The 24787-nt window shown below is 39.9% G+C and overlaps 3 protein-coding genes across 4 annotated transcripts; 1 reads left to right on the top strand and 2 right to left on the bottom strand.

Annotated features, from left to right (window-relative positions):
• Positions 1–7463: 7463 nt before the first annotated feature.
• Positions 7464–10266, bottom strand: LOC103998867 (sugar transport protein MST3). Its single transcript, XM_009420473.3, has 4 exons — positions 10028–10266; positions 9627–9949; positions 8331–8960; positions 7464–8149 (listed from the first exon to the last, which is right to left on the bottom strand). Exons 1-4 carry the CDS (start codon positions 10158–10160, stop codon positions 7673–7675), a joined length of 1563 nt encoding a protein of 520 aa, XP_009418748.1. The 5' UTR covers positions 10161–10266; the 3' UTR covers positions 7464–7672.
• Positions 10267–12992: 2726 nt separating this feature from the next.
• On the top strand, positions 12993–18925 carry LOC103998866 (peptidyl-prolyl cis-trans isomerase CYP37, chloroplastic). 2 transcript variants are annotated; one of them, XM_009420472.3, is made up of 12 exons: positions 12993–13284; positions 13685–13945; positions 14022–14111; positions 14695–14790; positions 15031–15138; positions 15255–15304; positions 16149–16251; positions 17149–17202; positions 17748–17903; positions 17997–18119; positions 18480–18529; positions 18623–18925. In XM_009420472.3, exons 1-12 carry the CDS (start codon positions 13105–13107, stop codon positions 18732–18734), a joined length of 1383 nt encoding a protein of 460 aa, XP_009418747.2. In that variant the 5' UTR covers positions 12993–13104; the 3' UTR covers positions 18735–18925. The 2 variants fall into 2 exon arrangements, with proteins under 2 accessions (XP_009418747.2, XP_018674062.2); XM_018818517.2 differs by lacking the exon at positions 14695–14790.
• Positions 18926–18997: 72 nt separating this feature from the next.
• Positions 18998–20472, bottom strand: LOC103998864 (caffeoylshikimate esterase). The gene has a single exon (XM_009420471.3). The coding sequence runs from the start codon at positions 20391–20393 to the stop codon at positions 19383–19385; it is 1011 nt and encodes a 336-aa protein (XP_009418746.2). The 5' UTR covers positions 20394–20472; the 3' UTR covers positions 18998–19382.
• Between the last annotated feature and the right edge of the window lie 4315 nt (positions 20473–24787).

Genomic DNA, 24787 nt, shown 5'->3' with positions numbered 1-24787 from the left:
TCCAATATTTCGTGTTGGATGATTGAAGTAAGCGTCGTAACTCTTAGTAAGCGGCGCTTTGATAGGATCCTGAAGAGGGCGACAAAAGAGCATAAATAAGATAGTAGAGAGAGAAAGAGATTCGATTCGGATCCGTTCTTGAATTGAACCTCTCCAGAATGGAAGGATCGGTGGTTCAGGTTCGAATAGTCAATTAATGTTTTAATTAAAAACAATTTAAAATATTAAAAATTATAATTTTATTTTAAATAAAATATAAAAGTAGATGTAGAATTATAATGAGTGTGATAATTAAAAATAATATAAAAATAAAATTATAAAATTTTTTAATTAAAGTAAATGATTCTATTAAGATTCAAATTTAAATTTAATTGATTTTAAATTCAATGATTATATTATATGTATATTTGTTTTTTATTTTTTATTTTTATCATACTTAATTGATTTAAAATTAAAATCATTGATTTTTATTTTTAAAGTTTAAAATTAAAATAAACTTATTTAGGAGAATTCTTATTTGATAGAGAATCTATTATCAGTGGACATGTGGTTACCACTTGAGATCAAAGTCATCCTTCACCTTGTCTATCCTTCACCTTGTCTATGTGGACAAATATTTAAAGTAAGAAACACAATATTTTTTCTCCTCACACGAGCAGTTGTGAGACCAATAATGAATGGGTATATAGTATACCAATCTATTCGGTCATCTTGATGTCTCTCTTGAGTGACTTATGATTGAGATTATTTAGGGTTTGTGTTTAAAAGTGAATTAGTCTCATTATTGTGATCTTATTACGATCCGATTCTCATTGTACAGATCCATAAATATTACAAAATATGTAATAGATAATATAAACTAAAAAAATATCAAATAAATAATAAGTAAAAAAGAGTATGTATCATCATATCATACGTGCTTCTATCACTCATATGATTAGCGTGCAGAGCATCTTTGACTAGAAATCTTCCACTTAACATAAAATCAATCATATGTCTGATCCCTTCAGACTCTTATATATTCAAAGACAATCTGAGATTCATTATGATAAGAAAGACAATCACAAACTTCCTTCTCTTCCTTTATGACAAGAAAGTCAATCCCAAGTTTTTTTCTCATCCTTTAAGTTATAAAAATATATTTCTAAATGGGGGGAACTCTCTTCTTTTGAACTACTCAAACCCACATTTAGAAACTTTGGATTACTAACTTGAGCGTTGGAGGGATCAAACCAAGAAACCTCTCTCGACCTTAGCCTTTGTGCAGGTGATACCTCGGGAACACGACATTTCCACCTCGAAGACACTTTAGATAATTTTATGCACACGGGTCCTAACAACATCAGGTTAACTAAGACATCAACGATATTTTTCTCTAACATTTTGGTGCTATGAGTGTTTGATGTTACAAGAACATCTACCTCTCAATCTTCTAAATGAATGCTCGAGAGATGAAGCCTAACCTCCAACCCAAAGCACATTTACTCGGGGGACAATTGTCAATTGTCATCATTTTCACATATGGATGCATCCAACTCGATGCCAATGCCGACGAGGTGTTGACGTATGTTCATTGACCTAGGCCCCTCACCCTAGGGATAAACTCGACCCACTTACTCGTCTCAGCTTAGGTGTTCCTAAATCTCATCCATTAGGTGCAAACGCTCATGTGTGTATTATAGGATATCGCCCTACTCCTACCTCAACTAGCATAGTAAGCGGTGCCACCATCTCAACCACGGTTGACGTCTCAATTACCACTGGCACTAGCACCCGAAAGAGTACCTTGCTCTCCAATGGTAGAGTTCAATGCACTGTCGCACCGCCACTATGCTCCGCTCAAATAAGTGAATTCAATGGATGACTCCATAAGGGTCCAATTGAGGCAAATGAATCAACGTTGAGACGAGATACGATGAGAGTTCCAGTAATTCAGGGATGAGAACCTAATCGACCCCACCTCGGGTCGATTCTTATTCACTCAGAACATCGAAGAGAAACTAATCTGTACCAACTTCTGCCTTCCATCACTACTTCGCCTTTGACGACAATACCAACTCAGTTGAATGTACTACCGCCTTTTGCACTCATAAGTGTCTTTGCGACACCTTGGACCCTCTAATATGTCACACATTCCCAACGACACTAAGAGGCCAAGCGTGGGAGTGCTACACTTGTCTGAAGCCACTCTTAGTTAGCTTCTTAACTCACAAAAGAATTTGAACTCTACTTCCTTAGGAATGTATGTCAAAAGCTATTGACAACAATGTTGCTTGGACTCAAGCAAAAGAGTGGAAGAGACATTTTCTAACTTTATCACTCAGTTCACTAACGAGATTTAATGAATAAAAGAAACTCATCCATCACTCATGATTCAAACTTTTATAATGGGGCTCAGATCCTCTTGCCTTATTTGGTCATTTAGGTAGAGAGGTCATTTGTGATCATACTCGAGATCCTCTAGAAGGCCAACCAATTCATAGTTGTCAAGGCGATAGTCTCAAATAAGTGCGAGGAGATGTGCAAAAGACTATGACAGGGGAGACCATCGTTGGTTCCAACGTCGATGTCACCTTGATGAAGAAAATAAGATCGGCCCGAGCTTCCTTGCTCGAGACCCAAGTTAACCCCCCTTAACATAACAAGAACCAATGTCTTCTTACAAATAAAGGAAAAAAATGTTCTCGAATGACTCTCAACTGATGAAGACATCTTGGGAAAGGAGGGACGAATCTAAGTATTGTTGCTTCCATTGTGACTTTGGCCATGACACAAAAGATTATCGTGATTTGAAGGAGCAAATCGAGGAGCTCATTCATCGGTGGCACATTGGGAGATTCATTCGAAGATCTTGGGAGCTTTCGTGCTAACCTTAAGGCCTAGTGAAGAGGCAAATCGATGTCATCATCGGAGAACCTACCTCAAGAGAGAACAACACATCGGGCTGCACAGCCTATACCCGAGCCACTATCGAGAAGCGCTCGATGTTAGAAAATGACTAAAAAAAATATCATTGAAGGATGAGGAGACGGAGTATCTCAACTCAAACCATGATGATGTCTTGATGGTCTTCGTAAGAATGATTAATGCCTGAGTAAAGAGAGTTGTGATCAATATAGGTAGCTCCGTCGACATCATCTACTTAGACGCTTTTCAAAAACTTAGGTTCTTGGCTAATGATATCACTTCTATGACTTCTTCATCGTTAGGGTTCACGAGCGACTCCATCTCCCCTCTTGAGATCATGAGCTTACACATTATGTTCGACAATCAACCTTGCTCCAAAACGGTGATGACTAATTTTATGATGGTTGACATCCACTTGGTATACAATGTGATCATAGGCTGACCCACACTCAATAGGCTAAGGGTTGTGGTGTCAACCTATCACATGGCGATAAAGTTCCCTACAAGAACTGTCATTGGGGAGCTGAGGAGTGATTCGAAGGAATCTCACTAGTGTTATCTGATGACAATCTCCTTACTGAAGTAGACCCGACCTAAAGCACCATCATTGGACCATTGAGATTTTGCTAGGCCCCTTCAACATCCGGAGCCAATAGAGCCACTAGTCAAGGAATTTCTAGGCAAGGCCCATTCTGATCGGGTCATCAAGGATGAGGCGACACTCCCTAAGGAGAAGCAAGTGCAGCTCATCAACTTTCTCAAGGAAAACATCGAGGTGTTCACATGGTTATTAAGAGACATGCCAGGAATAGACTCTGACATAGCCCAACACCACTTGAACATTTCCCTAGAGGACCGACCTAAAAATTAAAAGCATCGTAAGTTTGCTTCGAAACGCCAACATGTGATTAGTGATGAGGTAGACAAGCTATTAGGGGCAAGGTATATTGCCGAAGTATGGTACTCCTAATGGTTTTCTATCATTGTATTGATTAACAATCTAATAAATTTTTTTTTAAAATGTGTGTTAATTACATTAATTTTAATAAAGCATGTTTGAAAGATAGCTACAGGATCTCAAGGGCTCTTATTACTGACAAAGGGGCTCAATTCAATAATATGATATTAAAAAAGTTCTATTAGTCAAAAGGAATTCAGTTATGGTTCAGCTCAGTAGCTTATCCTCAAACCAATAGTTTCATTGAAGTCAATAATCGGGTCATTCTCAAATGATTGAAGAATAGGGTCGAAGTGAAAGACACATGAGTGGATGAGCTACTATGCATCTTGTGGGACTCCCGACACCCAAGGTTGACTCGAGAGAATTGTCATTCAACTTGGCATTTGACACGAAGGTTGTTTTACCACCCAAAATAGTTTTCCTGATGTAGGGGGTTACTTCACAATAGGAATTTCGAGTCAAACTTGACCTGATCAATAAAGTTGAGTCGAATCATATATTTGGGTGCTAAGATACAAAAGATCAATGGTCAAGCTCTATGACCGACGAGTTCACTCTCGGGAGGTTGGACTATGAGACCTGATGCTTTAAAAGGTTGAGTTCAATAACCTACTCAGACCATGGGGGAAGTTGACACCAAATTGGAAAGGACCCTATAGAGTTGGCAAAGTTATATGAGATAGGACATATCACCTGAGGACAATAGAGGGTGTGAAGTTACTAAGAATGTGACATATTACTAAATTGAAAAAAAATTTATCTTTAAGGTCTTAAATATTGCAATCCTGAAAAAGCTAACTCTCAACACCACCAGATGTTGGCCTACCAAGCCTAGAGTCTCGATCGAAAGATGCATCTTTAAAGTGTTAGTTATGAAGTAAGATAAACGAGTTTCGTTGCTCCTAAAAGCACTTACACCTATCAGATTAGATATTTACATTCGAGACTAAGCCTCAACCTATCAAAATAAAGAGTTGAGAAGGTTGACAAAAGGACTGAGTCAAATAGACCAACTCAACGACCAAAAACAAAAAGGGAGAGATCAACAATTGGAGAAAGTAATTCAGGCAATAGGGTGAGGAGGTGAGTCGGTGCTATCATCAAAGGGTAACTCCATCGCTATTGGGATGTCTTGGTCCTTAGGATAATCCGTGAACGGATTCTCCTTGAGCTTTAGCTCAGGATACCTTACCTTAAAGTGAGCCAAGGCGATCTGGTAACCAAAATTTATCTTATCCTCTCCAAACCCTTCTAGAATTTGATAGACATCTCATAATGAGTGACATCTTCCTCTCGATACTCTAGTATGCAGCTCCATTCACCCTCCAATGCTTCCTTTAGCTTACAATCCTCCTCAATAGCTATTCCAACCTCCTTAGTGAGTTTTAAGTTGGTAGAGGCACGAGCCCAAATGAGCCTAAGATGTGAGTCAAAATACATCGACTCTCATAAAGAGAAATCTATTACAATAGAAACAAAAGGCCAAATGCACCTAAGATACCAGTTGAGAAACCCAATCGGTACCAAGTTAAATCCGTCATGATGGAAGCACATGTGAGTTGGGAAACCTAACGCGCGCTATGGTATATCCACCAAGACGAAGATGCAAGGCCATGGCAAATGCAAAAGGCCAAATGCACCCGAGACATCTAAGTCGGGAAACCTAACCAACGCCAAAAGAAATCTGTCACAACCAAGACGCAGGGCAAAATGTGCTCGAGACAAATCGAAAAAAATTGACTCGCCCTAAGATGAATCCACTATGATAGAATTATAGGCCTGACATGCCCGAGATATATAAAATGAGAAAACCCAACCTATAAGACAATCTCAAATGCTCCGATGCTAGATGAACTAAATAACGTGTTTCGAACCTCTTTCATAAAATCACCAAAGCACATCTTCGGAGGGGATAAATGACAGAAAATCTATCGTCAGCTGATATGTGGTTGCCACGTGATATCCTAAGTCACCCTCCATCCATCTATATATATGAATGAAGATCTAAAGTAAGGAAACATAAGCTTTCTTCTTATTTATTATGACAAGAAAGACAATATCAAATTTTCTTCTCATCCTTTATATATATATATATATATATATTTTGAACATGAGATAAACTCTCTTTCAATCTACGAAACCACATTTGAAGACCTTAGATTACCAACTTAAGGATCGGACGGATTGAGTCATGAAACCTCTCTTGATCTAAGTATTCATACAAGTGGCACATTGGAAACACGATATTTTCATCTCGAAGATACTTTTAAAAATTCTATACACACGGGTTTGAATCGCATCGTTGACTAAGACATTAACTATATTTTTCTACAATATTATTTAATTTGGAACCAATAAATCGTTTAATCGATTCAATTTCGATGATTCTGATTTGAACCGAAACGAGATGAGAGTGAAGCCATTAGGAAGGCAGAGAAATGAATCACGGGGTTCCAAAGGCGATGCAGCCGACCCTTCCCCACCTTTTAATTTATCTGTTCCTCACGGGAAGGCTTGCGATGTGGGCGGCTTCAGCCAACGAGCAGCAGCCGAGTAGGGAAACATGCAAGCTATTTCTCCTCATCGATTCCCGTTGATGTGGTCTTCTTCTCCACGGAGGGAGCGATGCACATCCTGTCTCTTTGCCTGTGCCCACTACTACATGTTGGAAGACACCTTCGGCCGTTCCAGTACTTGATGCGACAGACACAGGGATGCACGTACGGAGGTAGAACGCATAGTCTTGTTGTCCCTTTCGTTGCCGAGTCTTCTCCTTCGAGAAATGCTCTGTGTGTGTCGCAATATTTAACATAATAAATCCATAAACTTATAATCTCCAATTGAAACCTCTGTTTCATAATATTTGTCGCGATTCAATGTGAATAGGATCATATCCATTAACTTATAAACTCGAGTGGGCCAGAGATCCAATTATAGCACTTACGTGACTGCATTTACCACTAAAATCTTTGATTCCTTATGCGCAAAGCTAATCACCACGAAGACTCCATCTTCTATATCTCTTCACATTTGGGTGCAATCTTAAATGAAAGCAGTCATCTTTTGCCAATCCAATAAGAAATGTCTACCAAATTTCTCAGCATAAAAGATAGTCGAAGAGTCGATCTGCTACGATGGGTTTGCGGTGGCAATCAATTCGCTAGCTGTGGCCATGAATGCATCGGGTGGCGTTCGACCCATCCACTACGTCTTTAAGGCTCTACACACACATCTCCACGTCACCAGCCTTTATCCACAGTGTTATCCGAACCCAACATGTCACCGGGCATCGAGGACCCGACGGAGAGCCTTTATCGTCTCTCCTGCAACCTTTTCCACCTCTCTTCTCATCGAGAACGCGTGACGAACAACTCACCCATCAGAACCTTTTCACGATCGTCATGCCCTTGGCTTTCCGTCCTGACATGTGAAACATGGGAACAGCCTTCCTTCTTCGTCTGTACCACAGATTGCCATCTCCCTCCAGATTTGAGGATCGAGAAACCAAAACCTATTTATTCTCGATAATGATGATGATGGGGTAGTAAATATCATTTGTTGTTCATCTACGTACAATAAAACACGATTTACGGACTTCTTCGCAAAGTTTTAGGCTGCCTCGATTACATATGAATCAAAAGCTTTACAGAATCTCATAGAAGTTATCATCATTGATATCTGTAGAGAAGAACAGCGCAGCCATGACAACAGCAAAAAGGAGGATGAATGCTAGAAAAGATTGGTTCGTGGTCCGTTTAGAACCCTTCTTGGATTATTGAAGGACGATGAAGGACCGGTCTGCAGTCATACGACTGACTTGGACTTGCTGCCATTGCTCATCTCAACGTTGCCTACATGGACGTCATCATCCGAGATGAACTTGCTCCAGAACCAGTGGGCCTTCCACACGAGGATCATCTCCTCGATCGGCACGTTTTTGGTCTCGGGAAGGAAAAGGGCGATGAAGGTGGTCATGATGACCACCCATCCGGCGAAGAAGTAGAAGAGGCCAAACTTCATGTGGCAGAGCATGGCGAGAAATGCTTGAGCGATGATGAAGGTGAAGAGCATGTTGACCGACACGTTGATGCTCTGTCCTGCTGACCTGATCTCCAGAGGAAAGATCTCGCTGGGAACCAACCATCCCAGGGGACCCCAAGACCATGCAAATCCAGCAACGTAGGCACAGATGAAGAACACCATGAAAGCTGCATAGGTCTTGGAGAAGTGCCCCTCTCCGCTGGTGCCGAGTTTGATTGCGATTAAGGTTCCGACTATAATCTGCACTCGAAAGAATCAAAGCAAAAGAAAGAATCAAAATCTACGTTGCACTCAAACGTTCAAAGCGATGGAAAGTAGCGACAAAGGAACAGGAGATGAAATTGCATGAAGAATAGAGGAGAATTCGGGATTTTAAGCAATCGAATAATGAGATTTCTGGAAACGTATGTTCTTATAATACCTGGCAGAGGATCATTTGAAACCCGCCCTGCAAGAACAGCTTTCTTCGGCCGAGCTTGTCGACGGTGAAGACGGACACAAGCGTAGAGAAGACGTTGACCAGCCCGGTAATCACGGCGGACATGAGCGAAGCGTTGTCGCCGAAACCGATGGTCTTGAAGAGCACGGGTGCGTAGAACATGATCACATTGATACCGGTGAGCTGCTGGAAGAAGGGGATGAGGATGGCCATGGTGAGCTGCGGGCGGTACTTGCGCTGGATGATATTGGCCCAAGGGTGCTTCACCAGCTTGGACTCCTCGCTGGCCGCGACGAGGTCGTTGTACTCCTCGTGGATGTCGTCGGTGCCGCGAATGCGACGAAGCATCTCCTTGGCCTCCTGGGGGTGACCACGCTCGATGAGGGAGTTTGGCGTGTCGGGGAGGAATAAGGCGCCGAGGGTGATGATACCGGCGGGGACAGCGGCGAGGGCGAGGCTGATGCGCCACCCCCAGCCGCCCTTGATCTTGGCGGTGCCGTAGTTGATCAGATTAGCGGCGAGGATTCCCACCGTGATCATGAGCTGGAACCCGATGTTGAGCATCCCGCGTAGCTGCGCCGGGGCCATCTCCGACAGGTAAACCGGCACAGACTGCGAGATTGCAATACCGAAAAAGATTGGAACTTTTTGATCGCCTACACATCTATAGCTTAAAATATATTCTTTTTCCACAGAAGAAACGTGGGAATCTTTGCGGCAGGTGGAGGGTCATTTGAACTACAAGACTGCAGAGCAAACTGTCCTCGAATGAGACAAACAGGATCATGCCAAAAGATATCGGAGGAGCGCACTGCTCTAATACGCCTAAGACGTGTGACAAAAAGATACCAAATGAGAATTGGCATTCTAATTACCTGTAGGACAAAATATTGACAATGTCGATAAAAGGACTAACAATGTTGTTTTGATTCCCAAATTTATAGTAACATATAAAGATGTTGGTAAATCACATGGACTGCCGATTATATCGACATCATCGATTCATCCCCTTTAGAGATGAACCGTCGGTGGTCTAAGTGTATACAGTTCTTTGCTTCAGTCCAATTTTTAGGGCCGATAGATCCAACAAACCCCGCAGAAGACATCTAATTCGTCTAATAGAGGAAGCTTCTATTGTAACCCTAAATTGTTGGAGGAAGAAATGGACAAAGATTGGGTTAAAAGTATTCGACCTATGATGGGATTCTTCCTGATGAAGAAGAGGAAGGGGAACACTAATCTTTGTTGAACTTGAAGGATAAGATCAAGGAGACCTACCTGGTTGGCGAAGCCGACGCCGATGCCGAGGAGGATGCGGCCGAGGATGAGCATGAGGATGTTCCTGGCAGCGCCATTGAGGGCGGCGCCGACGAGGAAGACGAGCCCACCGCCGAACATGGACCACTTGCGCCCGAACATCCTCGTGACGGCGGACGCGAGGAAGGAGGCGATCAGCGCCGCCAGGTACAGCGACGACGTGAAGGTGGTCAACAGCTGGCTGTCGAACTTGCAGTACTGGTTAGTGCTCGTGTCCTTCTTCTCCTTCCGGTAGACCTCCGGGAAGAACTTCTCCAGGAAAGAATCCATCGACGTCACACCACCTACCGATCCCCAACCCACATCAGATCCAAACGCAGAAAGAAAAAGAAGATCCAACAAAGAGTAGATCGAAATCACACCGGATATGCCGATGTCGTAGCCGAAGATGAGGCCGCCGGTGGCGGCGACGACGCAGGTGAGGAAGACGAAGAGGGTGAGCTTCCCGGGGTACTCCTTCCCGCCCCCGGTGTTGACAATCGCGCCGCCCGCCATTGTACCACCGACTTCCGGCTAACTCGAACAAAGACCTAAGAGCTCGGATATAGAGAGCGACGCAGAGCGCAGGAAACGAAGAAGAGGAGGAGAATGGGATGCGAGAGCAGAGGGAGGAGGGCGGATTTAAATAGGCGGGGTGAGGGTGGGGAAGTGGGCGAGAAGCAATCGGGTCACGACGGCAGCGTTTCGGGCCTTCACTCATCCGCGTGCCGACATGGGCCGTCGAATCCTGACCGTTGGTGGGGAGACTCGCGGCTACGATACGAGGAGGAGGGGAGTTGGCACTGTGTCGTGGCAATTAACGTTGCCGTTGCTGTGTTGAGACCAAAACTTGGGTTCAACGTTATCCTCTTGCATTTATACGCCCACATTGTCCAAGGATTTATCGAAAATAATAATATATTTTTTAATATCTAAAATATTATTTTTTTATGGATCGATCCATAAAATAAATCATTTCAATGACATTATTTTTATATTATATTGTATTATTTTTAATAATACTAAAAATATTATAATATAGTATTTTTTTTATATAAAAAATAATATTTAAAATATTTTTATATTGTGTTATAGTGTTTATAACAAAATCAGAAAAAAAAAACACTGCAATGTAAAACAAAAAAAATTATAACATTAAAAATATTATAATATAATATAAAAAAGTTCCTTTTATGTGATTGAAGGTATTTAAGAACTCAAAGAATTCTAAAAATAAGGGATACTATCTAAAAAATATATATATTTTTTCCATGAATTCACTAATTTTCCGTGACAGTAGTGGAGTTTGTTCCTATGGAATCAAACATTTGATGGTGGGATCCGACGCTGCTATAACTTTGCCATCTTTGCCGCGTGGAAACGTATTCGTCACGTCCATTCGATCGTATAATATAAATTGACACGTTTATAGAGCAGCTAATATACAATAAGGCGTCGTTCAGTGATGCTGACTCCACCGAGTAATTCATTAATCCACGTGTGGTTAAACGTGGCGTGTTGTTGGATGCGATAAATACACGTCTTGTGGGGTGGGATACGGTGGCTGCGTAGACGAGTCAGAAGATGTGGAAGTACATCGAAGTCCGGCTGATGAGAGCCGTCGAGGTGACATCGATCTGACACATCATGGCAGGAAATCCCACTGTGTGGGATACTGTTTGACTTGCGCAGTCTCCTTACGCCACTCGATGGTCTCGGTTGGGCGCCACCACCGAGGACCACCGGAGCACTTTACCTGCTCCTCCTCTGTTGCGGCCATGACCACTGTCTTGTGAGGCCGACCCATGCAGTCATGTGTAAGACGAGCCGGAAGAAGCCACGGTGCCGCAGAATCGACTGGTCAACCCATCATTCAAGCTGGGTTGGCTTGACCCGACCTCGTAGTCAACGCGTTGGTGGGCAGCCAAAGATCATGTGCAGTAGATTCTGATGCCAATAGCGCGGAAGTCGACGACTCGACGACTCGACGACTCGACGACCTCTCCCTCTCCCTCGCCACGCTCGTCTCCATATGCCCATCATGCCTGCCTTAGCAGACTCTTATCTGATCACGCGTGCATCCGTCCATGATCAATCCATCAGATCTTAAAGCAGACACACCTTTCCCGACAGATATATATATATATATATATATAGCGACATGATTTGTATATTTGAATAGTGTTATTATATGTTGTACACTTTAATGGGTGTGATATGTCACAAATTAAAATAATAGTATAGCGTGATTCATGATAAACACCTGATTCAAGGAGGAGAGGCCCAAGAAGGAACCAAACTCGAGGAAAATAAAATTAACGAGAGAAAAAGAGATGATGATGAGGATATGATATTATTCTGAATAAAAAAAAGAAAAATGGTCAACTATTCAGTGGATCTCCCTTGTGCTATCTATCATCACTGGATCTCCCTTGTGCTATCTATCATCACCTCTTGTCTTGTATGGCTATTGAGACAGATCTCGGTCTGGTTCTTCCAACAGGGTATGGTCTAAAGGTCTTCTCCCTAAAGGGACAGCCACCTCTTTGGCTGATGGTGGAAGTTTGCATCACTTTTTAGGTCTTTGGAAGGGATGTGAGAGGGAAGATCCACCTACATGATATTGAATCACCTTTGAGGTCTTTGGTGCTTCTTCTAGTTTAATATTAGTTTTATGAATCTCAAAACTACACATCATGATTATATGAAATCGACAGTTTTAGTTCAATAAAAAAATAAATTTATTTTTAAATAAATTTTATTTTATAATCATCAATAATCTTTTATGGAACCAAAATGATAATTTCATATTTAGTTTCGGATCATCAGTTTCTCGTGAGATTCACCTATAGATTATGAATCATCTTTCAGGTCTTTCGTACTCCTTATAGTTTAGTATTAGTTTTGTGAATCTCAAAGCTACATCGTGATTATGAAATCAATGATTTATTTTGTAAAAATAAAAAAAAAAAGTTTAATTATTTCCAAACAAATTTTGTTTCGTAATCATCAATTCTGAAGTCCCTATGGAACAAAAGTGATAGTTTCCTATTTGTTTCGAGTTTCGGGTTTCGGATTTCGGGTTTCATCAATTTTGATTGATAAAAAAAAAATTTCTCATAAGAAACAAACATAAATCTTCCACTTTTAAGTTTGAATTGCTAACCAATACATTATTCTTCTTTTTCGTTTTCAACCGGTTTGAAATTGAACCGAATGGTTCGAGAATCGAAACTGAACCGCCGGTCTGATTTCGGTTCTTAACCGATTCGATTCTGGGTCGAATCGGACCGTGTTCACGGCTGTGGATTTAGACCACCTCAACTCCCCAAGTTCTGATGTGGAGTCAGTCGCGGGATTTGAGGTCATATTGGCAGTGGATAAAGCAGAGGAATAAGAAGGGCAGACAGCAGCAGCTCTTCCTTCCCTTCTTCGTCTCCGGTACTCATCCTATTATTCCATGTCGTCGATGCTGGTGGTGTCTGCCGCCCGCTTCCCATTCGTAAGAGCTCACTGGAGCCGATCATCGCTCCTCCTTCCTCGACTTGTCGGACGGCGAAAGGGGCTCCCGAGAAACCGCAGAGGCAAAGCTCGCATTGAGAACTGCGCCGTCTCGGCCAAGAATTCGAAGCAGTCTTTGGTGAGTGCGATTGCCCGTTCTTGGCTCCAATATATACGCTTGCCTGGCTTATGACTGCCTCCAAATTTAGACACATTCGTTTCCATCTGACGGAAATATGATTCGTCTTTAATTTCTCCTCCTCTTCGTAATTGAATGGTGATTTGGTTGGTAGGGATCGAGTTGGGAGCTTCGTGCTTTCTTTTTGTAAATGTAATGCATTCAAGCATCGAATTCATGTAATGCTTGGGGGTTAGGTTCATTCTCAAAATCAGTCATCTTGTCAATACCATTTTTATGCAATTTCGATATCAGTCAATGTGCGCTATAATTATTGGAATTGTTGGCTGCATTACTGGAATTCGTTCTCATCCCAGGTGTGTTGCTTATAGAGGCTTTTTCTTTAACTCTGGGTACCCAGGAGTTTTCAGGTCTCCAAAAGATTCTGTTGTGCCCAAATTTATCAATGTTCTATGATGGAAGGAAAAAGTTTGCAAGAGCAATGGCTGTGATTCTCATATTTACTCAAATATCATTTCCACTACATTTGAGCAATTGGGTGCCCTGGCTTCTATTTTCTGCAAATGCAGTGCTTTATTCACCTGACACTAAGGTCCCTAGAACTGGAGAACTTGCTTTGAGGAAGGCAATTCCTGCCAATTCAAACATGAAAGCAATTCAGGTGAAACATGTTGCTATAAATCTCCCTTTTCATATATTGAATCTCATAAGCTATCTATTTTCTCTTTGCAATATAGGATTCTTTGGAGGATATCTCATACTTGTTAAGAATACCCCAAAGAAAGCCCTATGGTACAATGGAAAGTGATGTGAAGAAGGCTCTGAAGGTGCATTTCTTATTTTCTCATTTTATCCTGGCAATCAATATCTAAAACATCTATTTGTAGCACAAGGAAACTACTTTGTGATATGTTATGCTCTCATGACCTGAAAGCATATGGTAACTGTTGAAGTGCTTGAATGTTTCTGACCTGAACAAGTGTGGCCCTTTGGTTGCTTTCTTATTCATTTTTAGAAGATTAAATTTCTTTATCTTATTTGCTTTCTTGTTGCGTTGGGACTTTTCTGGCATTGTAGAATTTGAACAAATGGACTTTGGTGATGAGTTCATGCTTCCATTACCACAATTATTGTAATTGTTACAAAGACAACCTTTATTGTATATGCACTCTGTATGATTCTTGTGATTTGAAATTATAATTAAATATGGCTAAAAATAGAATATCTGAATTTTATTCAACAAACAGGAGACTTTATACTTGTTGATATCAAATAGCATTCTTTAATTATGGTAAACTGATCCAATTCATCTTATTTTCTTTGCTTGGACTGTTTTGATTATGTTTCGGGGAACATTGCTTTAATTTGCTTTGACTGTCAAGCTACTACATTGAAGTTCTCTTCTTTCAGATTGCAACTGAGGAGAAGGATGCAATCTTGGGTAACATACCGATAGAACTCAAGGAAAAAGGCTCTGTGCTATATACTACTTTACTTGATGGAAAGGTGCACTTGATGAGATATTCAATCTTAATAACTAATGATTGTATTCTAGAACTGAAACAACTTAGATGAAACCATGAAAACAATATGGCCTTATATAACACCATAGGATCCCTCAAACTTTCGATGCGGGACTAATTAGAGTGTCACAGCTATAGTATCATCTAACTAGTAGAAGCAATTGACCATGAACACAAGTTAAGTCTAGGGCTAAACTACATTAACTTTCTGTATGCTTTTCAGGGGGGATTGCAAAACCTTATTGAGTTCATAAAGGTAAAGGACCCAGATAAGGTATCTGTAGGTCTTGCTTCATCTCTTGACACAGTAGCAGAACTGGAACTGTTGCAGGTACTATCAGTTACTATGATAGCATTCGTACAAGCAAATGTTTGTTCAAGAGCAAAGATTTCTACCGTCACATCTATGTATCTCATTTATTTCTGAAAGAGTAATTTCTTTAACAGGCTCCGGGCTTGTCTTTTCTGTTGCCTGAACAATACATGAAGTACCCAAGGTCACCTCTGCAGCTCTCTTCGAGCTCCCATCTCTGACATATTTATTAGACAGTGTTTTCTGGATTTTGCATTTTGTTGCTATATTACCTATATTTGTTTAATTAATTGGAACAGCATGAACAATCAGATTGTTTGGACCTTCTACTCCTTGATGTTTGTGCCGCTTAGTCTGTTCATACCTTATTGCAAACACATAAAACTCACTCTAATTTTCATGCAGATGGTTGTGCCAAATATGTCCACGATATACTATTTCTGATGTTACTATCTAGCATCTATGACAGCTTTTAAAGATTGAATTTTTAGTCTTTATTGACACCATAAAATACTTGCAAATTATTTATCATAATAACTGTTACATGGGAAGTACAATTTTGTGGTAAAGATAATGAATATTCTCAAACCATCTTTACAATGCGAACCGAGACACCAAACAGCCTTTTTTTAAAAATTGTCTTAATAATCTAAGACATTATTGGACATATCTGGACTTGGTAGGCTTATATTTATTTTACCTAATGAAAAAGGAGAATGAAAATAATTTGTGTTGAACTTCAAACTTTGTCCGAATCTAATTAGATGTTTCTGTACATCATACTTACAGTTTTGATTTCAGTAACACGAATGGAAATTATGACTTGCATAAATTGTATTTGATGTTTGATGGAACTTGGAGACTACTGCTGGCGGGGCTTTGTTTTTCCCTTGATGTTCCTTCAAAAAAAAAAAAAAGAAGGAAATCTAGAGACCACTATAGAAAAAGCTTATGCCAAGGCTAGTGCTTTATATTTGACCTATTGGTGATTATAGAATTCACATTAAACATCTTCATGCTATTGGTAGGCTAACAGGTAGAGGAACAGTTGAATTTACCATTGAGAAAGTGGATGGCTCCACATTCTTTCCAAGTGCTGGTGGTGAACCAAAAACGACAACTACCATCCAGGTTTGCTTCATTTGGGATAACTCATGGCATGTTGTCTCAGTAGATTATGATAAAACATATATTTTGAAATGCAGAATTTACAGCACTGCATCGAATTATAGCAATGCTAACTGCTAAGACAGGTATACCTGCACGGATATATCACAATATGATGATATAATGTGCTTAAAAGACAAACAAAAATTATTTAGAATTATTTTGCTAGGTACAGTACTATATAGTATTTTTATTGTTTCTAATTTATTGAGGCCAATATGAAGAGCTTCTGACCAGACATGATATCTGCTGCTTCTATTTAGTAACAGGTTCTCATTTTCTCAAGTTTTTTTAAATTTTTTGTAGTTATTAAAACTGAAAGCTGCACATCATAATATTTTTGGCCTTATTTTTCCTACTCTGAAGATGAACTCTAAGGTCACTATACAAGATGGCAAATCAGAACTCGTGAGAAATTGATGAAGGAACAAATGATTGCCATTGGTTCGATTAAAGTGCATTAATATCAAGACACAATCATGGGTCAAGAGCAAGTTTATTCTTGACTTAATTGCAAAAGAATTTCTCTCTTAGCCTAGTATAACATTAAAAGTTCAACTTGGGGAACTAAAACACATGAGAAGAATTTCTGAAGTTTGCATAGTGTAGGCGATGGAAACATGAAAAACCTCAACGAAATTATTAATTTACAGAATAAAGATATTTTATTTGACTCCTTTCAATTTTGACTAGAGTATTAGTTTATTATGACAGAAGCTTGATGCAATCAGCAGATGTACATTACCTGATAATCTTTTCATTATATTCCATCTTCTTTACATATCAAAAAGCCTTTTTCAACTAGCTAATATTATGTTGTTCTTAAAGACTGACTTTCTTGTTTGTTCTCCACATCTACAGGTTGTCCTTGATGGATATTCTGCCCCACTAACTTCTGGGAACTTTGCGAAATTGGTAAGGTAGCTAAATGTAACTTGGTCCTGTTCATTTATAGCACTCAAACATGGGGATGGCAATGGATCAGGCATGGTGATTTTCAACTCAATCTGGAGATGACCCATATACCATACTTCCTACTTGAACCTATCCAAAACTTGATTAAAGGGTACTTGAACTCAGTTTAAGTTAATCATGTAAACTTGGATACAGAAAAGAGCTGATCCACTGTCATCCTTAGCTTACATTGGGAATGAAAAAATGAGTTGGGTACCTGCTACCTGCACTGAATCTGACTACCTACCTACATACCCGAAACTCAAACCTTACTTGGATAACTACGCATATCCAAATCTGTCCTGAACCTGAACGATATCTGAACTAAGATTAAGCTGATTACCTGAACAATCTTACCAGCTATCATCCCTGCTAAACTATTGTTCACTATGTTTATGACAAAATGGCTGCAAGAACCTTTGTCTCTGAGTTCTCTGCAGATAAGTCATCGACTTGATTATTATCATGACTAGTTGGAAATCAGGAACTTAAATTTTGAGTTACAGGTGATCGATGGAGCATATGATGGAGTCAAGCTGAAATGTGCAAGCCAAGCTATTTTATCGGATAATGAACTTGAGAATTATGGATATAGTGTTCCATTAGAAATGATTCCATCTGGACAATTTGAACCATTATACAAGACGACTCTGAGTGTTCAGGTCCTTTTGGTCTTCATGCTTTACTGATGGTTGATTAGAGCATGTTGGTCTTATCTATGCTGAGAGTTGACTTTTCTCATTCTATCTTGATAGGATGGAGAGCTGCCTGTGCTTCCCTTATCTGTATATGGAGCTGTTGCCATGGCACATAATATAGACTCCGAAGAATACTCCTCACCATCTCAATTTTTTTTCTATCTCTATGACAAGAGAAATGTGAGTAAATTACTATAATCAATAACCATGTTTTGGTTAGAGTCACATTTTTTGGATGCACCTCAATAGAATTTATTCTAAAAAGGGCAAAATAGCTAAGACACTAAAACCTCCTTATGTGAGGTTTGAAAAATGCCAGAAAATATACAAGACTTAATGGCACAAGCTGTGACACCTTTGGCTAGTGAGCATTGAATACATGGATACCAATTCATGACACTTTTAATGCTCCTTGCCCATGTCACAGTTATCATTTCCCACATTAGCATGCATTTGCACTATGCTAGTCTGCTATCTACATGTGGTTATCGAATATGCTCATCTGAATGGAACTGCCCATTTCTTATCTTGTCTTTGCAGTCTGGCTTAGGAGGTTTGTCCTTTGATGAAGGCCAATTTTCCGTTTTCGGGTAAATTCTCAGGACTGCAATTCCTTTCACATGATGCAATGTAAATCCATCTAAATTGAAGTCACATGGATGCTTGCATTTTGCAATTTGCAGATATACAGTTGGTGGAAGAGAAGTACTGCCACAAATAAAAACAGGAGATATTATTCGATCAGCTAAATTGGTGCGAGGTCAAGACCGCCTCATACTCCCCGACGGAAATTAATCTGCTTATCCACACAACATAATTCTTCCATTCCTTTGTGGTTTGCTCTTAAGAAGGCATAGACTTTTCTTGTCAAAGGCTGTGCTGTTAAGCTGTAACCTATTGTGTTTCATTGCTAGGACATGGAACCATGAGCCTGTAGAGTTTGGGTTAGTGTGTGCTACATGATTCATTTTGTTCTTCTTGATGCACATTGAATCTGCTGTGATGACAAATAGTACCAACACTTACATACTACACCTATCTCAGTCTTGCAGCTCCAATTCATTGTAAACTCGGATTGTTATTTACCAGCACATTTATGATATATTATTGGCATCGTGTTGCCATGGTTACAGAGAGGCATTTTACAGCTTCACCAAGTTATAATGAGCAGATTTTTCTTTGGATATTAGTGCTTTGTATCGGCAACCAACATGACAAGGCTGCATATAGCCAAGTCTACGTTGGGGACGATAAGTGGACCTAATTGAGAGATCGACGAACTCAATTCTAAATCAGATCATTTTTGTGTCCCTCTCTTTGGATCATCACATCTGACACTCATCAGGCACTGATGTATGCAGCACATATTTAGTTCCTCTTATTTTTTGCACTATCAATCGAATTGGCATAATGGAAAGAGCTTCTTCTCCGGGCGCGGCGCTGTTAGCAATTGCGGCGGTCGGCGGCTCCTCCGGTCCGCTCATTCAACCATGCGAGGATATCGTTCCGAACCATGGCGATATTCTCGTCGGGCTCCCCGAACAGCAGCGAGTGCAGCATCCCATCGTAGATCTTGATGGTCTTGTCCTTGCTCTTCGCCGTGTCGTAGAGCGCTCGGCTGACGCTCGGGTCGGTCACCACGTCGGCGCTCCCGTGCAGCACGATGAAGGGGATGGTGACCTCCGACAGCCTGGAGTTGAGGCGATCTGTCACCCTCATCAGCTCCGCCACGGTCCCCAGCCGAGGCCTCCCCGCGTACCTTAACGGGTTGCTCGCCGCCACGACCCGCTTCTCCTCCACCTTCACCGACTTCGCCAACAGATCGGCCGTGGGGACGACGGGCAGCGTGGGGGCGAACTTCGCGACGAAGGTCAAGATCTCGGGGACGGGCCACCTCGGCCGTATGCTGTCGGAGATCTTGCACATGGGCGCGACGAGGACGGCGCCGTCCCACCCCTGCTCCCCCTCCTGCTCGAGGAGGTGGATCAGAAGGCAGAGGGCGCCGCCCATCGATTCGCCGAAGAGGAAGCACGGGAGGCCCTGCAGCCCGGGGGACTGCCTGACCGAGCGGAAGTAGGCGAGGCAGTCGCAGGCGACGGCGTCGACGTCGGAAACGAAGGCGCGGAGGCCCTGGGAGCGGCCGTGGCCCGGGAGGTCGAGGGCGAAGCAGGCGAACCCGTGCTGGGCGAGAAAGATGGGGGTGGCCTGGAAGGTCCAGCTGATGTCGTTGCCGTAGCCGTGGATCATACAGATCAGGGCTCGGGGACGGCCGGGTGGGGAACTCGTCGGCGTAATCTGCGGCAGCCAGGAGCGGGTGAAAAGGGTGACGCCTCGCCGCGAGGTGTAGAAGGAACTGCTGCCGTGGATGCCTTGGGCGGCGTAGTAGTCGTCTTCCTCCGCCGGGTCGTCTCCCCAGAAGTGGCTCCTCCCTCCCGGCGCCTCCGCCGCCGCCATGATGAGATGATATCTCTGGCCGCTGCTCCCGCTGGGTTGTTGGTGTTGGTGTTGGTGGTGGTGCTGGTGATGACAAGCGTTTGACTCCAAATACTTGCTGCCTCGCTTCCACGAAATTAAGATGCATTTCTGCCGTCAGATACGTAGAAAGACGGTTGGGATTGAATTGTGGAGTGGGGAATAATGCATATTTTAAATATTAATTTATGTTTGGTGAAGTCTTTAAATTATATTTGAATTAAATATTGATGATGATACTATCAAAGTAGTATTATTATTTTAGCATTATATTTTTTTTAAAATTTAAAGTAATTTATAATATTATTTAAATTTACAAGATTATCAATATGATTTATGTCTTCTATAAGTAAAAATTTTATTTATTTATTTCTTAAAAAATATTTTATATTTATTTATATGATGATGATTATTGATTTATTATATATCTAAATCATATAATTTTTTTATAAGATTACATATATATATATACATATTTATTTACTTATTAATTTAAATAAAAATATGTATTTATTTTTTTGATAAATATAAAAAATATGTCTGAGTGATAAACTTATCACATAATATTTAATGGACTTTTGAAATATAATTTTACCCTTAGATAAATATACATATAAAATATAGTCATTATTATTTACCAAACACTTTGAGTGATGAGAGAATATGTTGATGTCTTGGTCAGTTCGATGTGATTTAGATTTATATGTACAAGATTATTTAAGGTACCGTCAAAATGGAAACAGTGAGCTCCAAAGGTGCCACCTATATGAGGTTGAGAGATGTTTCCTAACTTGGTCCCTCCAATACCTAAGCTAGTAACCCTAGGTGTATGAGTGTGAACGTGAGTAGTAAAAAAAAGTCATTCCCTTTTTCATTATGTTGGAAATAAGCTTTTATACATGATTATAAAGGAGTAGAATATTTTATAAAATATTTTACAGAGAGATAGCCTTTGATTGCCTCCAACAACCTCCCATTAACCTTTTGTTTATATAGGAGACAATGGGTGACAACCTGTTTGCCTCAAACCCTTGCCCAAGTGGGCAAACGAGTATAGGGTGAACTTGTCTTCTCTTTCCACCCTAGATACCACATGATTGTTGTGTGTCAAATGATAATTGGCTAATGACGTAATCCGTATCATTTGTCACTCTCGAATGCATGCTTCGGGGCTCTTATTAAAGAGGTTTGAAATGTGATGTCTAGTTCATCCGGCGTATCGAGCACATATCTCTTCAACCATTATTAACCTAGTGACATATTTAGTTCATCTTGTATGAGTTCGTTTAACATATCTAATCCATCGTACACCTTGCATTGTTCATAACGTCCGTTTAAAATCTCCTTCTCTAACGTTACTAATCCTCTAACATCGTACACCTTGCATTTTATCCCACATTGCTAGCTAACTAATTTTAAAAGCCTAAAATTAGTATTAATAAAGGTCCCCTCTAAGCCTATAGAATCATTAAGAAACAATATCTTCAAGTATTGTAAATGTCTTCTCTATTATAAGGAGTTGATTTATTTTATCTTTCATTATAAGGCTAATTTGTTAGAATCCTTTCGAGTAATATTTTTTTATTTTATTTCTGTTCGATATCACATCTGCCTCATCGTGATAGCCCCTATCTTGTGGTGCTACGGGCCACCATAACCGTCTTAATTATCTTTTAGAATTTATCTTCATAGCAACACTATAATTGCATTGACCTTCGATTCGCCATGGCAATAGCCTCCATGGTAACGACCTCTATGATGATGATCCCTATAGTGATCATACTCAAGATCCTCGAGACCTCCCTCCCTCAACTTGTCCCTGTTCACCCTGCCACCTCCACCTCGTCGCAAGGCCCACTACCTTCCAACATGCTGGTCCCTTCCGCCCCCTCCCTTGTGTCCCTGCAAAGGTTGCTAAGGCACTCGAGTGTGTCCTCACCCTCATTCATTGCTATTGTGGCATCAGTCTCCTTCATTATATTGTCACCTTCAGAATTAGTTTTGCCAACTTCTATCTCTTCAACCATGTCTGTTGATCACTTTCATCCCCTTTATCGTATCATCATGGAGGCAGCTAATATCCTCGAGTGTGGCCTCCCCCTTATTTACTATTGTTGTCATGGCAACCTCCTTTCCTACTTATCACAATCATCCTCGGCTCTATGGATTTCAACTTCATTCACTAAGAACGAGAAACTAGAGACCTTCCTTTGTGTTATCATTGGCCCCTATAATGACAATGCCATTATGTCGACCTCTATACAGGCCTCATAGGGTAGAGGGTAGAGGGTAGAGCATTGTAGGGTGAAGGTAACCATGATGGGGTGAAATGCAACTATGATGAAGGGAGGGATGATAGGGCCTCGCGGGGTAAAGGCGATCGGTGGAAGGCGACGATCGAAAACGTCTACCTAAAAGAAAAAGTGACGATAATTGAACGAGAATAAAACAAAAAGAATAAAGTAAAGAGAATAAAGTAATCTCATCTTTTAAAAAGTAAGACGGGTGCTTCGATTGAAAAATTAATATATATAAAATCTTGATTAGATGACATACGATAGATTTGGTCTATGATTAATTAAATATAAATATATATAAATATCTCATCAAATATTTAAAAATCATAAAATTCATATAAAGTTTAATTATTGAATTATTATATATTTATTTTCTTGAATCATGAAATCTAAGAAGTTCGGATCATCCTTATATTTATTAAAATAGGGAAGGTTTTAAGTCTTATTTCGAATGAGAAAATTTTAAATCGAGCGATTCCTCTTTCCAGAACTCCCACTAAAATAAGATTCTCTCTCATGGCTTCTTGAATGGAGCGACGAAGCATCAAAATTAATGTCCTTTCTTATGCTCATCTGCTTTGATCAACAATACAAAACATATGTTTTCAAGCGAGAGAATCCAATAGTATTTAATGATCATGATGGACTTATTTTTCACTCTCTGTTCATCAAATAAATAGTTAAAATAAGAGGATTAGGTGCCTAATTCCAAGATAACATTCCAAGCCACCCATCGGATGTACGGCTCATTGGCATTTGTAAGAGTATATTTAGGGGATTTTGATTGAATTAATAGATAGCAAACATACATTTTGTTTGTTGGAATCATTTCAAAATTGGGGAAGAAGTTTGATCATTTCATTGTTATATCAATAGGTATCCCTTTGTTTTTATCCTTTGAATGGAGTTCGAGAGATAAGCATACCAACAAAGATAGTGACCTACGTGGAGATGCTTATCCTAGATAATGCCAAGTGTCCTGAGTTGGAACAAGTGGCTTGGCTTGGCCTAGCTAGGTCAACGAGTCTAGCGAGTAGGACAACTTGACTCGACGCGAACACAATGGATCGCTTGACCAAAGCTATTTTAATTACCATCAATAATAAATTACTATATATATTATATTAATGAGAAAATATTCCCATTTAGCTATTAGACATATCCAATTGACACATTAGTCCCAATCTCATAGTATCGATACTCTATTAAAAAAACTCATTTAGAATTGTGCATAAATGATAATTAATGATTTTTTTTTATTCTTCCCCTAATTATGATATACGCATTATAATTGTTCGAGAAAATATTCCCATTTAGCTATTAGACACATCCAATTGATATATTAGCATCTTTTTTTAACTCCACACATCGAGTCCCAATCTCATAGTATCGATACTCTATTAAAAAACTCATTTAGAATTATACATAAATGATAATTAATGATTCTTTTTTTTTTTTAAGTTTTCCCCTAATTATGATATGCGTATTATAATTGTTCGAGAAAATATTCCCATTTAGCTATTAGACACATCCAATTGACACATTAGCACCATTTTTTTTTTTACTCCACACATCGAGTCCCAATCTCATAGTATCGATACTCTATTTAAAAACTCATTTAGAATTGTACATAAATGATAATTAATGATTTTTTTTATTCTTCCCCTAATTATGACACACGTATTATAATTGTTCGAGAAAATATTCCCATTTAGCTATTAGACACATCCAATTGACATATTAGCATCTTTTTTTTAACTCCACACATCGAGTCCCAATCTCATAGTATCGATACTCTATTAAAAAACTCATTTAGAATTATACATAAATGATAATTAATGATTCTTTTTTTTAATTTTTTTCCTAATTATGACATGCACATTATAATTGTTCGAGAAAATATTCCCATTTAGCTATTTAGCTATTAGACACATCCAATTGACACATTAGCATCTGTTTTTTTGACTCATCGAGTCTCAATCTCATAGTATCGATACTCTATTAAAAAACTCATTTAGAATTATGCATAAATAATAATTAATGATTTTTTTTTTATTCTTCCCCTAATTATGACATGCG

Source organism: Musa acuminata, chromosome BXJ3-9, assembly GCF_036884655.1.
Source record: "Musa acuminata AAA Group cultivar baxijiao chromosome BXJ3-9, Cavendish_Baxijiao_AAA, whole genome shotgun sequence".
Classification (NCBI taxonomy): domain Eukaryota; kingdom Viridiplantae; phylum Streptophyta; class Magnoliopsida; order Zingiberales; family Musaceae; genus Musa; species Musa acuminata.
Note: the sequence above shows the minus strand (reverse complement) of the source record. Positions and strands in the feature narration are given on the sequence as shown.

What these genes read in the sequence shown, in the direction of transcription:
- LOC103998867 (XM_009420473.3), bottom strand. Translation starts at nt 10,160, where the DNA reads ATGGCGGGCGGCGCGATTGTCAACACCGGGGGCGGGAAGGAGTACCCC. An exon ending in CTACGACATCGGCATATCCG is followed by an intron (nt 9,950 to 10,027) that starts GTGTGATTTCGA and finishes GGGGATCGGTAG; the next exon opens with GTGGTGTGACGTCGATGGAT. An exon ending in GCGTCGGCTTCGCCAACCAG is followed by an intron (nt 8,961 to 9,626) that starts GTAGGTCTCCTT and finishes GCAATCTCGCAG; the next exon opens with TCTGTGCCGGTTTACCTGTC.
- LOC103998866 (XM_009420472.3), top strand. Translation starts at nt 13,105, where the DNA reads ATGTCGTCGATGCTGGTGGTGTCTGCCGCCCGCTTCCCATTCGTAAGA. An exon ending in AAACGACAACTACCATCCAG is followed by an intron (nt 16,252 to 17,148) that starts GTTTGCTTCATT and finishes CCACATCTACAG; the next exon opens with GTTGTCCTTGATGGATATTC. An exon ending in CTGGGAACTTTGCGAAATTG is followed by an intron (nt 17,203 to 17,747) that starts GTAAGGTAGCTA and finishes TTTGAGTTACAG; the next exon opens with GTGATCGATGGAGCATATGA.
- LOC103998864 (XM_009420471.3), bottom strand. Translation starts at nt 20,393, where the DNA reads ATGGCGGCGGCGGAGGCGCCGGGAGGGAGGAGCCACTTCTGGGGAGAC.